This window comes from Natator depressus, chromosome 14 (assembly GCF_965152275.1).
Source record: "Natator depressus isolate rNatDep1 chromosome 14, rNatDep2.hap1, whole genome shotgun sequence".
Lineage (NCBI taxonomy): Eukaryota > Metazoa > Chordata > Testudines > Cheloniidae > Natator > Natator depressus.
In genome coordinates, this window is record NC_134247.1 from 421,091 (window position 1) to 436,848 (window position 15,758).

Consider the following 15,758-nt stretch of genomic DNA (forward strand, 5'->3'; position numbering starts at 1 on the left):
AGCTAAAAGCAACTAACACAAAACTCCAAACACTGCAATGAGCTTTTTAATTACCTTCTTTAATGAACTAGAGATAATGACTTATTTTTAAAACAAAAATAGCATTAACAATAACATTTGTTTGTAGTAAATTGCTGGACCAGTCAGGGCTGGATCAAAATTCTTAACTTTGTCCTATGGGACTGGGTGAATGCAAAGTTGCTGTAATTCCAGAATATTCAACACTTAACTACGCTCATTAATACAACACTATATGAGTCTGGGCTGCCACCTTAAACCCATTTATAAAAGGAAAGTTGGGACAGATGCACCTGCCGAGCAGGTACCTGGGCTGGCTTCTTTTGGTTTCTGCCCCAGACCTGATGTGTTGTATTTCTATGGCATTGACTCATGCCACTAGGAGCCACTGGTGCACAGGCTAAGAAGCCACTGTACGCTGATGAAGTAAAACGGACAAGCAACAGTATTTGCACACGATGGAGCCTTACTGCAGTGGCAAACCACCACCAAAATCCAAAGCCAAGTGATATGCATGTGGAAACAAATTAGGAAACAGGCCTTTGAAAAAGGGACAGGCCAGACTGAAAGAGGTTGGATCCAGGATAAGTGCAACAACCTGAAATAAATGCCTTTGAGTATGCAGAAGCGGTGCCATATTTCCCAGGGTGGGTGAGAAGTCCTAGAATGTGCTTCCTGAGAGGAGCTCCCCTCTGGCTGAATGCTGGGCCCATACCATTAAGAGCATTTCAGTCTGAGGGCTTTGAAGTAAAGGAAAAGCACTGCATTGCTCAGAGACAAGGCAACACTGTCAGGTCAGTAAAACAGTCTCCCTTTAGATACACCCCCATCCATCAAACTTACAATCTTCCTTTGCAGTTCTGATCCTGGAAAGCTCTAATAGCAGCTGAAGAGACCCAAGATCAGCATCTCTCTGAAATATACTACGAGTTCTTTCTGGGGTGGTGGATACAGAAGAGAGGGCAGAGAACATGCAACCAGCACTGAAATGATGGACAATTCCAGGGATGCTGCATTTAGTGACAGCTTCTGTTCAAAAGGAATTAAGTTATCCAAATCTGAACATTAGCCCCCACCATCAGCCCTGACTCTCCCAGCCCCAATGAGAGAGAGAGAGAGAATGACAGGGATAGTTTGTGAAGCTCAGTAGTCTGTGGTTAGGACATAGGACAAACAGCTGGGGCAGGGAAGTGGGGGAGGTTCTTTGATTGTACATGAAGATTTTCACATGTTGGTGCTCATTCGGGACTGGCTGTTAGCTGGAGTGAGCTCGCCTTGGCTACCTTCTCGTGGAGGAGACTGCAATAAGAAAACCAAAATACAGCCCTGGTTAATGATGGCCTGGAACTGCCCCTGCACCAAGGCTCTAAACACAGAACACTCCCAAAGAGGGCATGCTCAGCACAAGTAAACCATACAGCAGGGTAGTGGCATTCTCAGCTCAGCCTTCCCTCTTTCCCAGCAAGAATTGGGTGGAGGGAGTGGGTCCTACACACCAGGAGCACAAAGCTTGTTTATTTAGTTGCAAATAAATCTTATGTTTCAATCATTTTTCTGTTAATAAATCATTCACTATTTTTACAAAAAAATTTGTTATTCACAAATATTTGCACTACAGTTTACAGATTATGGGTGTTTGCAAACTATTCACTTCAGCTATTCAAGGTGTGTGATTGGTCACCTAACTTGAATCAAATACCCATTCAGAACTTGAATGCCATTTGGCACATAGATACCACAGGGATGAGCGTACTATGGCAGCATCAACAGAATCCCGTGAACACTTTATACAGCAGTCAGCCTGCTCTCTCCAGGGCACTGTCCTGCAGAACCATCTCTTGGGCAGGATTGCTCCAGTCAACGTATGTATTTCAATTTCCCTCATGAAAATAAAAGTTATGAATAATTAAATCCCTTGTTGTAATTTAACCAGCCACTCACCTACTGACTGGAGTAAATAGTAACTAGGATCTGTCCTGCTAGCTGCAAGCTCCATTCTCTAACATTCTCAGAATCCATCCTCTTGTGGGTAAAGAAAACCTCTTTCCCCAGAGTCCCTAGTCACCAGCTTTTACCCCTCTGTACCACATCATCCAAATGGTTACCGTTTACCTCAGATTCTATGACAAAGGGGCCCTTTGCTCACCTTGACGTGTATCTGGTTGCGCAGGACTGCTGCCCGCAGGATCATGGCTTTGGCACGTCGCTGGAACTCTTTGCCCATTAATAAGGACTTTTCAAAGGTGGTGCTGCGCTGATCTACATCCCGAGCATAAAGAATCTGTAACCAACAAGAAGAACTCAACACGGGAACTGGAAATGGGCTCAATTACTAGGAAGCTCCTTCCACACAACAGACTGGAAGGAATCTACAGGAATCAAACCCTTGACATATCAGCTAGGCAAACACACCCTCACTACAGGCAAATGCAACTTCAACCAGTATTCCAGGGGCAAAGAGAGGGAGAGTGAAGCTGAGTTCTTCAGGAGCTCATCATTAAAAAGTAATGCTCCTGCTGTATTAACCAAGATGGTGGTACAGGAAAGGTGATCAGAGATCTTTAATACTGCATCCCTAGCCAGCTGTTAGCGTCAATCCGCAGCCTAGCACTTGCCATCAGAAACAAACTGAGGTGTGGGGACACTCACTTTGCTATGAGAATCTATTCTGGCATTGATCAGTCCTTCCAGGATCAGCTGGGTCAGCTCATCCTCCAGCGCTGCCACTGTGGTGTTAAATGCTGTAGCCATCTTGCGCATGTCTGCTGACACATAGGGGCTGAAATACTAAGAACCAGAAAATACAGTCAGTTCCAGGTTCATCCACCCCCACCCCCACTCCTTTGAAACTTTATGGTGAAAGATAGGTCCTACCTCTAACCCTTACCCATTCCATGGTTTGCATGGAAATGTTACCTGGATAAGGGCACGATTTCGGATCTGCGTGTAGAGTGTCCTCACGTGAGGTGCCAGGTACATATCCAGCAGCAGGTTATCCTATGCAAAAGAAAGAGCAAAATATTAGAAGCTAGAGCAGGAAGCAGGCTGGATAAAAATAATGATTTTTTTTAAATAATTTTTTAAAATTTTAACTAACAAAAAAACTCTTAAAATTTAAAATAATTATTTTACACGTTGCTAGTCCTTTATTTTGTTCCCATTTTATAATCTTAACTTGCTACAATGAATGTTTTGACCTTGTTCCTTAGAAGATCTGGAAAAAGGGGTAAACAGTGAGGTGGAAAAATTTGCAGATGATACAAAATTACTAAAGATAGTTAAGACTGAGGCAGACTGCGAAGAGCTACAAAAGGATCTCTCAAAACTGGGTGACTGGGCAACAAAATGGCAGATGAAATTTAATGTTAATAAATGCAAAGTAATGCACATTGGAAAGCATAATCCCAACTATACATATAAAATGATGGGGTCTAAATTAGCTGTTACCACTCAAGAAAGATCTTGGAGTCATTGTGGATAGTTCTCTGAAAACATCCACTCAGTGTGCAGCGACAGTCAAAAAAGCTAACAGAATGCTGGGAATAATTAAGAAAGGGATAGATAATAGGACAGAAAATATCATGTTGCCTCTATATAAATCCATGGTACGCCCACATCTTGAATACTGTGTGCAGATGTGGTCGCCCCATCTCAAAAAATATATATTGGAATTAGAAAAGGTTCAAAAAAGGGCAACAAAAATGATTAGGGGTATGAAACGGCTTCCGTAGGAGGAGAGATTAATAAGACTGGGACTTTTCAGCTTGGAAAAGAGACCGCTAAGGGGAGATATGACTGAGGTCTATAAAATCATGACAGGTGTAGAGAAAGTAGATAAGGAAGTGTTGTTTACTACTTCTCATAACACAAGAGCTAGGGGTCACCAAATGAAATTAATAGGCAGCAGGTTTAAAACAAATAAAAAGGAAGTATTTCTTCACACAACACACAGTCAACCTGTGGAACTCCTTGCGATATGGTCTTGGCCTTCACAACATCCTAACAGGGTTCAAAAAAGAACTAGATTAATTCATGGAGGATAGGTCCATCAATGGCTATTAGCCAGGATGGGCAGTAATGGTGTCCCTAGCCTCTGTTTGCCAGAAGCTGGAATGAGTGACAGGGGATGGATCACTTGATGATTACCTGTTCTGTTCATTCCCTCTGGAGCACCTGGCATTGGCCACTGTTGGCAGACAGGATCCTGGGCTAGATGGACCTTTGATCTGACCCAGTAGGGCCATTCTTAAGAGTTACAGATTTTACAAACATTTTTTCCTTTCTATAAAAAGACCACCACAAATTCACACATGAAATTAATGATCAAGTAGACCATCAATGTTATTTTTGGAACCAGCACCACCTTCCCATATATTGAAACTTCCATAAGGCAAGAAAGCTGAAATGCTTTGACCAGGCTAGACTCCATCAGGGTTTTCTGTCTAAAATCAATAAGATTTGTGCTCTTATGCCCCTTGGAGGTTGTTGAAAATCCCACCCTTAGCTACTGAGATATGTTCTCACACTGCAGTTGTTGATGAGGCCACGGACTTGGATTTTCAGTATAATTGTGCATTTTCTTGGCAGAAAAAAAGTCAATGCAAAGTCTGAAATTTTAGTAACAGTCCAGCAACTAATTAAAGGAACAAGGACAAAACATCCACTGTAAGAATTTAAGTCTATAGAATGGGAAGTAAAGAACTAGCAACATGTAAATAAAGATCAATTTAAAAAAATTAAATCCTGATTTTTATTCACTGCCACCTAGAACCAAGAAGCAGAGCAGAAAAGTCCAACATGAAACACCTACAACTTCAGACAAATTTGAACGTACGTTGCTTTTCTTAAGACAAAAGAGAAGAACCCTCAGGCCCTGTGTCACCCTCTCCCCCACACATCACATGGAAACCTGAGCTCCCACATCCCCCTGCTTCCTCCCCTCCCAGGACTTACTTTCATCTCATCCAGCATCTTCAGGCATGAAGCATATTTGGATTCATAAAACTTGAAGATGATGTCACGCACCTGAGGCTCCAGCTCTAAGAACAGTTTGAAGGAGCTGTAGACACACAGCAGTAGTCAGATGCTGGGACCTGACATTGACACACCCCACCACACAAACACTACCACCCCAATGCCTGGCTATGAACACTCTCCTCACTGCCCTATGATGCTCCAAGTGTTAACACTCTAGCAGCCTGGACAGCCCATTTTCTCAGGGGCTGGGATGGACTCAGCATAGCAAAGGTGCCAGGGTCACTGAAAGCCAAGAGCCTCCTGCTAAAGCCTGTACTGGAGGTCCCCTTCCATAAAATATAGGAAAGTATGTGGAGTGGGGCAGATCAGGACCAAAATAGCATCAGTACTCTCAGGGTTGGGCAGCACCAGGCTGCACTATGCTAACCAGCGCTCGGCATCCCTTTTGCGAACACGACCTTTACTCACAGTGTGCTGAGAAGCAGGGTAGGGCTCAGCATAATAGATTTTAATCCACAGAGGGGACAGATCTCTCCAGGGAGTCCAGCACCTCCAAAGTCCCTCCCACAAATCTCTGCATGCTGTGGACCTCTCCCTGCAAGCCACCTGCCTGTCATGCCAGGGAAGCTGGTTGGTTAGCAGAGAGAGGACAACTCTTTTACCCCCTCAATTTAGGATTGACGCACCCTTATCAGTTAGGGGGTTATTATATTGGATAGTTGTATGGCTATCATGAATATCCAGAGGTATAATTAATGACAAATTTTGGAAGGGATATTAAACATCCCACTTCAAGATTTAAGCCAATCTTTAACTACTAATGTGGGTGTAGATTATCCCACAACTACTACCGAGAAGTTCTTACACCATCCTTTGAAGCATCTGGTGCTGGCCACTGTCAAGAGAAAGAGACTGAGCTAGATGGACCTTTGTACGATCCATTCTGACAATTCCTAGGTTGCTATTATGAAAGTCTCATCTGTGACTAAACTGGTGCCTTTTCATAGAGAAATCCCAACTAACATTTAAGGTTTAGATACCTAACTAAGTGGGGTTCTGGAACTCATGCCTCACCTCCAACCAGAGACCATTCTTGAGCAAAGCTCCAGTATCCATCCCTCAAACTCCTCCCCAGGCATCACCCACCTGCTAGAGATGACATTGCGTTGCAGTTCCTGACGGTCAAAAGTGGCCAGTGCACAGAGGCCACCATACACAGCCACGTTACTGGGAGATAACAGCTAGAGAGGGACAGAGATCGAGACCAGAACTGAAGTATCATTGAATGCTGTAACATGGAGCAAAGCAGAGCTAAGCCCCCAGACCCAACCCTCCCACATCAAGAATACAGGTTGACCCTTGACAAATACAGTGGGACCAAGTGAAAAACATGGACACTCCCCAAATCAGGCTTCACTCAGACCCCAAAAGCTGGAATAATGCCCAGCAGCCAGCCTTTCAATTCCGTTATCTGAACTCCCCTAAATTCAGTTCTCTGCTCCACCACAGACTTCCTGTGTGACCTTGGGCAGATTCCTTTGTAACTCAGTTCCCCCATCTGTAAAATGGGGATAATCCTGTTTGCCAAATACATTACAGATTGTGGGCTCAGATACTACCGTGATGGGGGCCCATAAGTACCTTACACAGACAGATACTGTACATAGCTTCCCCTCTGACCCCTGCACACAGCCCCCTCTTGGTCCTCTTACCTCAGGGAAGTCACAGTGGTCAAATGAGGCCAACAAGAAGCACTTTGCTGCCTGCTTGTATTTCCGAGCTGCTAGTTCAGCTAAGCCTAGGAATCAGACTTAGTTAGTTCTTTGTCCACTACCATACATGTACTAGTTAGGACATAAATAAGAAATATGGAAGAGTGGAGTGGGCACCAGGAACCCGAGGAGTTGCTAGAGCCCCACAGTTTCAGGGAAGCAGACACTATCAGTTAAGTAAGTGACATTCTAGAGACTGAAATGAACTGCCCTAAGGATCCTGGGCTTGGAAAGTTTGGGGAGGGGCAGGAACCAGTCAGGGATGGGAACTCCAGGATGGTTCCCTGCTCAAAACTTGTCAACTGTGTTTGCGTCCTGCCAAGAGAACGTGAAGTACAGAGACCAGTGAGAACATTCTGAGCACTCCTTGGCTGGGTGAGAGGCATTCTCGACTTCAGTAAAGCCCCAGGAATGGCAAACGGGCGAGAAGACTGCCCGGTGGCATCCAGGAAGCAGAGGAGCTCACTCACCTGCTGCACACTTCAGCTTGGTGAGAATCGCCTGTGTCTGGCTGTCCCTCTCTCCTCTTTGCTAGAGGGTGAAAGGAGCAGGAGTGAGTGACTTGTACAGATCCCTTAACCATACTGGGGGAAGCCGATCTGCTTTGGGAGCTCCCTTACATCTCAGCAGCAGGATCCCCGGATAGCCCTAGGGATATTAAAACCCAGGAACCCATTTGGGAATGTAGGCAGCATTCTCAACAGGAAGGTAGTTTCACCCCACTCCCTTAGGGAAGGCCACAAGGACACCATTCACACAGTGCCCAGCCTTTGGCTAATGGCAAACACGGGACAGAGGTGGTCAAATGAGAGGTAAAGTGCTCCAGGCACAAGTCATTGTGGAGATAAAAGGGGCGGTCAAGCCCAGAGAAGAGAGTATACCAAGCAGCGGGATGGGACTGACAGTCTGATTAGCTGGAGAACACTGGCTTGTGTGTGAATTTGGGCAATGAGGGAAGGAAACATGCATGGAGCAAGTCCAATAGAGAGTGAGGGAAGGAAGAGGGGAGGTCTGGCCAACCGTGACTGAAGAGGTACAGAGCAGACAGAGGAAACATCTGAGAACTGTAAGGGAAAGAAACCTCTTACCTCTGCAATTTCTGGGGTGGACTCTGCCTTGCTTACGTAGCTCAGAACGTGGGACCAATTCTGAAGGTAAACGCTAACCTGCAAGGAGGCAATCAGACATACAACAGTGCAATGGAAGCAAATCAGAGCACAAGCAAATAGTGCTACCTGCTGGCTGACCAACGTCATTTCAGAGATAGAAAGGTGTAACTCATCTATGTGAGAGGGACTCCTCTGTGGATTGTACGATTCCCTCGCTGCATGGCTCCCTACCTTAATGACATTGAGGCACATGTTAATGACGTGCTTAGCGCTGGTACAGTAATCACGGGCTCGTGAGTAACACTTGAGGGCATTGCTGAGGTCCCCACAGTCAAGGTAGTGATCACCCAGGTCATCGTGGCCTCTCCTGGAGAGAAGGATGAGAAGAGCAGTGAGCTGCATACTCAGGCAGAAAATCTCAGAAAAGTGCAAGGTTCCGTTTGACTGTGGGAAAGAGGCACAAAGCTTGTTCGTGCCACTCAAACGGACATTGCACCCAGCCTCATCTAATGCAGCCCAGGCCCTGAGCTATATTCTCCCAGGGAAGCAGAATGCTCTTTCCCACTCCAGTCGAGCCTTTCCCTCCTCACCTGATGCTCTCCTTGATTGAATTTCCTTTGTAGTTTTTCAGATCCGTATCCAGCTTTTCCAGTTTGAGAAGGGCTTTCTTCCGTGTGGCCTCAACCCATGCTGTATCAAGAGGAGGGGGCTCAATCCCACCATCAGGGACAGCATCAGGGGTGTTCTGCAGCTCTCTGAAAGTCAAGCCAGTAAGAGTCTGAATTGGGCTGTTAAACTATAACCTCTCCAATGCAGGGACCTGCTATTTATGTGGCACAGTTCCCCTGGCATACAGCACCATGCATTACAAGAGAAACCATCTAAACAATAGGATGGTTGAAAACGGAAAGCCCATAATCAGTACTGAAAATCTGCATTCTAATTGGATTTTAAAAGTTGCCTTGTTTTTTGTCACAGCCAGTTAAAAAACCCTCTTCCTCAAAAAAATGTTCCTTTTACAGATATGCTCTGAACAAGCGGGTTCCTGACTAATTGAAAAATAGAGTGAGCCTATTCCATAAATCCGATTCTAGCGAGTCAGTAATGGTGCTGTGAGCCACTAACCCACTTTGCAAGCATCAAGAGTCATCAAACCTACTTCAAGCACCTCCATACAAGATACAAAGTGTGCACACTTTCCTACACTTTGCTCTCTTCCTAATTGGTTTCAACCAGTTGGACAGCAACATGCAAATGACTTCAGACCAGGCTAAAAAAGGGAGGCCACAATACCCCCAGTCTTTAAATGAAGTGCCCACAGGTTAGCCACAAATGGAAAAGCAGCTCCAGAGAATGGCCTAATTCCACCTCTCTCAAATCAGTGCTTCCTGCTTGAACTGAATTCCCCTCTCCCAATATTTATGTTAACTGAGGTAGACACACAACTTAACCAGTTTAAAACCCATTCTGTTCCACTGACATTTCCTCCCAAACCCACAAGAAACCAATAAGCATCAATACATTGCCATGCAAGGTAGTAAGATTCTACACACAATAGAAGGGTCCCATCCAATGCAGATCAATCAAGAAATCATGTCATGTGCATCATAACTGCACTGTAAAGATCAAGATGGGAACTGTGGATAAATAAGGAAAGTATCAAGGCTAATCACTAACAACCAAAGCTCATCAGCCAGGCTGCAATTTGTGAAAGGCTAAGTCAGAGAAGTGAACATTTAAACAGGGTTTTTGATGTAGAGAATGCAGAACACCCAATAGAAGCTGAATTTCCAAACCTCCCCAAGGCACAGATCTCTCTGTGTGTCAGAGCAAAAGCAACCCTATCCCTTTCTTCCCAGCCAGAGGTGGCTTTGCATGCCGCTGAATGCATGGCTGCAGTGGGGAAGGTTGTAAGCAGTCTGCCAGATATTAAACTCTGAATTTAACTCTGTTTTTACATAAGGCATTTATGTACATAAGGCATTTGAGAACAGCTACAAGATCTAGCCTGTCTTCAACATCCATGTTTAACTTTTACTAATGTGAAAGATAAGAGAGAGAACAGACCCTTCTGTGTATTTCATCTCTAAGAAAGCACTAAGCCCAAGGTGTAGGCAGGGTCAGTTCACTGGAATGTGATGTCAGATTCCCATCTAATCTCCACAAGGAGTATTTTGCTGTTACACACAATCTCCTCTTTCACAGAGGTTTTCCTGTGCTGCATTTGCCCTGATATGGTCAAAGAAGCACTCCAGATTCCCACCACCTCCTGGTACCTGGTGGCCTCAGACAGTTTTCGGTGGATTTCCTCATACACATCAACATTGAAAGTTCTTTGGACGAATGACAGCGCCATCTTGAGGGCCTCCACCCGCAGCTGCGGACAGTGGTCAGCAATGAACTGCAACCGCTCAATCCGCATCAAGCCGCTGTAACTAGATGCATACTGCTCCAAATCCTGCAAACAAAAACCCAGGCCCAGAGAGAGCATCACTAATACAAATACCTGAGTGGCCCACAAGCCCCCAACCTCCCCTTGTCCTGCAGAGTCTGTTCCTGCAGCCCAACCCCACTTGAAAACATTAAACCACTCAGCAGAACATGAAAATTACTCATTCTCCATTTCTGCCTCCCTCCAGGTTTTAGAGAGACAAGTGGTGGGGGGGGGGGGGGTGAGGTCATATCTTTTATTGGACCAACTTCTGTTGGTGAGACAGACAGAAGCTTTCGAGCTTGAACAGAGCTCTTCTTCAGGTCCCAGAGCCTGGGCTCCATTCTGAGCTTGAACATCTACACTGCAATTAAAGAGCTCCGTAGCCCAACCCCTGAAAGCCCAAGTCAACTGACATGGGCCAGCCATGAGTGTTTAATTGCAGTGTAGACATACCCTAGAATACCCTGTTTTCAATTACTAATAACTTCGTTGATTTTAACCATTCAAACTTCCAAGACATGTTTGCCTCAGGCTGAATTATTATTTTAAATTTCAGCCATTTCTGAAAACAAAGGTAAGGGAAAGGACATTCTTTAACATGGGCAAAACAATTCTTGGGGCTCTTCAACTGAGAATCTCCAGCGCCCCCATGCTTTGGAGGAGGGAATTTATATATAGCAGGCAGATGACTTTTGTATACTTGTGAAAATCTGCCCAAATTTGGCTAAGATTTGAACCTTTTGGGGGGGGGTGGGGGGAGAGGGAGAGCAGAGTTGCAGTTTGCACATGCTCAGAAGACTTGCCAGAACTTCACAGCTATTGTCCCCAAAGATTCTGTCTGCACCGAGTATGCTCTAGCCAAGACTGAGCAGGACTTTCTGTGACGGGTTGGACCCCCAGTTCGTGATGCCACCTGATATACTGGGGTCCCACTAAGCCCGCCCCTTCCACCAGCCTAGGCTTCCTCACCCTGTCTTTGGTGGGCCAGGCCCTCAAGTCTTCTCTAGCACACACACAGGGAAGGCCACGCCCAGCTGCAGACACAGACTGAAATCAGCTCTCTGCGGGAGGACTCAGCTCAGGGATTTACCCAGCACTCACGTGTACACCTCCTTTGGGGTGCAAACCCAAAATAATATTGTCTTGCACTGTACAGAGAGATCTGTACAGCGCAAGCTCATAAAAAAATCACCCCCTCTCAATGTGGAGGGAGATATGCATATGTTTTTGCACATCCTCCCACCCCCCGATATGAATTGTACAAACCGGTTTACAGAAAACAAAGACAAGTTTATTAACTACAAAATACGTATTTTAAGTGATAAGGGATAGCAAACAGATCAAAGCAGATTACTGAGAAAACAAAACACACAAACTAGACTTAGTACATTAAAGAAATTGACTACAAATAGTAATTTCTCACCCTAAATGTTTTATGCAGGTTGCAGAGTTTCTGAAACTGCACTGCTTGCAGCTTAAATCTCCAGGTATACCCTTCCCAGGCTGACCTCTCTCAGCCTGGGTCCCAGTACTGCTCCCCAGATCAGTCTTAGGTGTTTCCAGCAGTCATCCTGGGCAGGGATTCAGTGAAGAATCAGCAACCTTGATTGACTCATTTCCCAGCCATAAACAGGATTTACATATGGTGGGAAACTCTTGTTTCCTAGTCTGCTCCCCATCCCCCATTCAGTGGAAAATCATCAGCTCAAGATGTCCTGTACCAGGTGACATGGTCACATGACCTTGCAGTTTCAAAGCAACCATGAGACAAGATTTATTTGTAATGTCCACAGGAAAGAATCCCAGGAAGATGGGAGATCAGCATCTTCAAAGACCCATTCCACTGTCTTTCCTAATGGCCCATTCAGCCTGATTGCCTACTGTCTGGTCGGCATTTCCCAGATGCAAATGCTTTTGCAATTGATACAGAGCTTATATTCCTAACTTCAGATACAGCAATGATACATGCATACAAATAGGATAATCATATTCAGCAAATCAACCTTTCCAATGATATGTTTTATGCAAGATAGGTCTTGTGAAATATCTTAGTTATGCATTCATATTATAAACAATATTTTTATGAAGAATATGGGGTCCAGTGTCACACTTTCCCTGAAACAGTTGCAGCTCTGGGATACTGCAGGGCAGGTAGGGTTCAAGTCTGGGTTCAGGCACTGGAAGAGAAACGGTCTCTCCTTATGCTTTCAGTGCTCCCACTGCTGACACCCAGGCAGTTGAAAGCTGCCTGAACCAAAAAATGAGGAGAGGAGGAGAGGCCAGGGGAGGGGAGGAGGCCTGGGAGCCAAGGAGGGAAATGAGTAGATGGCTAGGGATGGCAGCGCTAAGGAACTGGGAATCAGTGGAGAGAGATTTGACAAGGAATCAGTATGCAGAGGAGAACTGGGACAGAGAGGAGAAGCTGGAGTACTAAAGACTGACATTGCCTAGGACCAGTGAAGAGAATGGAACTTGGGGAAGAAACAAGACTGGGACAGGGCTGAAAGGGTCAAGCCAGCAACAGAACAAACGGAAAGGTCTTTGACTCCTGGAACACACTCCGCTCCAGAGCCTGGAATTGAACACATCATTCTGTTGCCATCTGCAATTACCTGTGAAACCCATTGCCAAAGTGCGCCTCACTGCCTTCTAGTGCTAACACATACAAAGCAGGACAACCTACTACTGCTACCTGTTACTCCATTAGCTCAAGTGGTAGACATTTGTGCAGTGGCTCTCCAAAGGTTCAAATCCATCTGATTACCTGTGTGGGTGTCAATATGTTACCACATATAGGGTTTCCTTTTTCTCAAATCTAGGAAATTACACAAACCAAAATGGCATTAAAAGAACACTATTAAGGTTGCGAAGTGAAGCACTCAAACATCCTGAAATGCCAAAGTTAAGGTTTCCCTTGTGTTTGTGTGTTATGATACAGGCTTAATTACATGATCACATCTATTTTTTCCCCCCACAGGACCCTTGCCTAATATATGCACAGGATGAATCTGCTCTAGGTTGTGTAAGATGACTCCCACTTCATTTGCTGCATAAGTTGGAAGTAGTACTTGTGGTTGCCAGGAGAGCTAAAAGCCCTCTCCCTCAACTGAGTGGGAGGGGCCAGTAGACCCAGGCCACATTGGAAGACCTGTACCTAGTGCCGTTCTGGGAAAACAGCAGACCTAAGCCTGCCCACAGCTAACGGAAGAAGCATAGCGAATAAGTCAGGGGACTGCAGGAAGAAAAGGATAGTCTCATGGTAAAGGCAGCAGAATACTGCCCTGGAAAATTGCATTTTATCAGTGCCTCTTCACCAGAGAGCCTATGTGATGCCAGACAAGTCACTTAAAGCAAACTTTTCACAGCTGGCTAGTAATTGTGTGTTCTTCATTTTACAGATGCCAGTCTTGGTCTGATTTTGCAGAAGAGCTGAGCACTCACATTTGCAACTGAAACCAATGGGAGATGTGCTTTGAACATATGAAGTACTATCTAATGCTACATACACTGAAAAATCAGATCCTAGCTCTCTCAAATTGGGCACTCAAAGTTAGTGGACATGTTTGACCTTAATCTCTCTGTCTCGGTTCCCTATAAAATGAGGATAATACTTCCCCCTCATCTCACAGAGGTGTTGAAAAAAAACATTTGTGAAGCATTGAGGTACTGGAGTGATAATATCAAATTCATGAGGAAATTAATAATTCTGTCTTCGGAGCAGGGTTTGAACAGTGTGCAGACAATAAGGGTAGGGGCCACACACTGAAGAATGAGGAACAAACGAAATATTGAATAGCTGTTCATTAAGTGAGCACTATCCATTTTGTGCCTTGAATGAAGCTGGAGGGGCCTGTGGGGAAAAAATGGATGTGATCATGTAATTAAAGACTATCATAATGCACACTCACAAGGGCAACCTTAATTTTGGCATTTCCAGATGTTTGAGTGCTTGACTTCGCAATCTTAATAGTGTTCTTTTAATGCCATTTTTGTTTAGAGTGCTTGATGCCATTTTCTAACTTTGGAGTGCTTGACTTTACAATCTTCATTTTTTGTAATATTATATTTTGACTGTTTATTTGTATCCTCTTCAGAGGCTGGGCAAAGTTAATAAAATAAACTGAAGTTGGTCAATATCTCAGAAAAAAAGAGGAGTGGCTGTTGAAGGCTGTACTGGAAATGGTACAGGATCAGAATGTTCTGCCTTCTGACGTGCGGAGAATGCAGCCCTTCCAAACTCTTTAGCTTTGACAATTCCAGCCAGTTTCAGCTGGAAGGCTTGAGACCCAAGAATAAAAACCCCATTATAATTATACCCTTAAAGAAACATGGCTAACACCACCTCAGAGTAAAGAGTAAGCCTGAGAAGAAAGGCAGATTCACCTACTGGTATCAGAGGGATTCACTAAGCCAGCGTTCCTCAAATGAAGCCACTGTGGCCACACACGGCTACCAGGGGTTTTCCTGCAGCCACAACAGTCTCCTGGGCAGAGATGGGGAAGAGGGCAAAGCAGCGCCCCCTCCCTGCAGTGCTCAGAAGCAGGCTTCTCCCTCCCTCCCCCATTTCAGCCACACACACACACACACCCTCAGCCACAGGGTCTGGGGGTGGGCTTAACTCTCCTCCCCCAGCTGTGGGGCTCTTGCTTCAGCCTCCCCCCAAGCTTCAGCTGTGGGGCTTCGCCCCCCCCACACACACCCCCTGAATCCAGCTGTAGGGCTCTGGCTCTTGGCTTCAGCCCAGAGCAGTGGGGCTTCAGCAGGGCCAGCCTTACAGGGTGCAGTGGTCAAGAGGCAAGGAGCAGGGTACGAGGCTATGGACAGGCACTTGGGGCAATGGGGATCCATGGGAGGGGGGGAGGCAGCAGGGGCCAAAGGCACCAAAATACAACTGTACATTTTTATGATTGAGTCTGAAAAAACCTACATTAGTAAATTACAATGATTTGGACATGTATATGTACATATTTGTTTTTCCTAAAGTTAACTAGGTCTTTCAGGAAAGTTTGTCAGAATGGCCACCAGCAAGAGTTGGTGGCTGCACTCTGAGGCCACCAAAAAATTTGTTGTGAGAACACCTGCACTAAGCCATTTCAGAATAGAAGTTACATCAAGGCTAATATACAGTGCACCACCAATATGACCCAGGAGATGCAAGAAAGATTAGCATAGGAAAAGAGGCTATGGGAGAGCTCATTGTTACTCTATCACCTCCCACACAGGAGTTGCTGTCAGACTGCTGTTTAAAGATTTATAGGAGGGAAATGAGAGTGGAGTATTCTATAGAGCCTTCAAGAGGAGAGGCCAAGCACAAACATCTCTCTGCCCCCCAATTAGTACATACCAGAGTTGGGTTTTCCACCACATAGTTGATATCAGGTGCATTCTGCTGATCCTCTTGTGGGTCTACGTCAATCTGCATAGGCTCCACTGCGCCCTGCGACAGAA

General features: G+C 45.2%; 1 protein-coding gene across 2 annotated transcripts in view; it reads right to left on the reverse strand.

Annotated features, from left to right (window-relative positions):
• Positions 1-25: 25 nt before the first annotated feature.
• The window catches only part of GPS1 (G protein pathway suppressor 1), a 19,832-nt gene continuing 4,099 nt past the window's right edge, over positions 26-15,758 (reverse strand). The window contains exons 2-14 of one of the 2 annotated variants that reach the window (XM_074971606.1): positions 15,655-15,747; positions 10,153-10,334; positions 8,467-8,631; positions 8,108-8,243; positions 7,856-7,933; positions 7,238-7,298; positions 6,708-6,793; positions 6,142-6,236; positions 4,972-5,077; positions 2,935-3,015; positions 2,668-2,805; positions 2,165-2,299; positions 26-1,317 (exon numbers count right to left, since the gene is read on the reverse strand). In XM_074971606.1, the coding sequence (XP_074827707.1) occupies positions 1,243-1,317; positions 2,165-2,299; positions 2,668-2,805; positions 2,935-3,015; positions 4,972-5,077; positions 6,142-6,236; positions 6,708-6,793; positions 7,238-7,298; positions 7,856-7,933; positions 8,108-8,243; positions 8,467-8,631; positions 10,153-10,334; positions 15,655-15,747 (1,431 nt within the window). In that variant the 3' untranslated portion in view covers positions 26-1,242. The remainder of the gene's footprint in view (positions 1,318-2,164; positions 2,300-2,667; positions 2,806-2,934; positions 3,016-4,971; positions 5,078-6,141; positions 6,237-6,707; positions 6,794-7,237; positions 7,299-7,855; positions 7,934-8,107; positions 8,244-8,466; positions 8,632-10,152; positions 10,335-15,654; positions 15,748-15,758) is intronic. The other variant, XM_074971608.1, reaches the window with a different exon arrangement.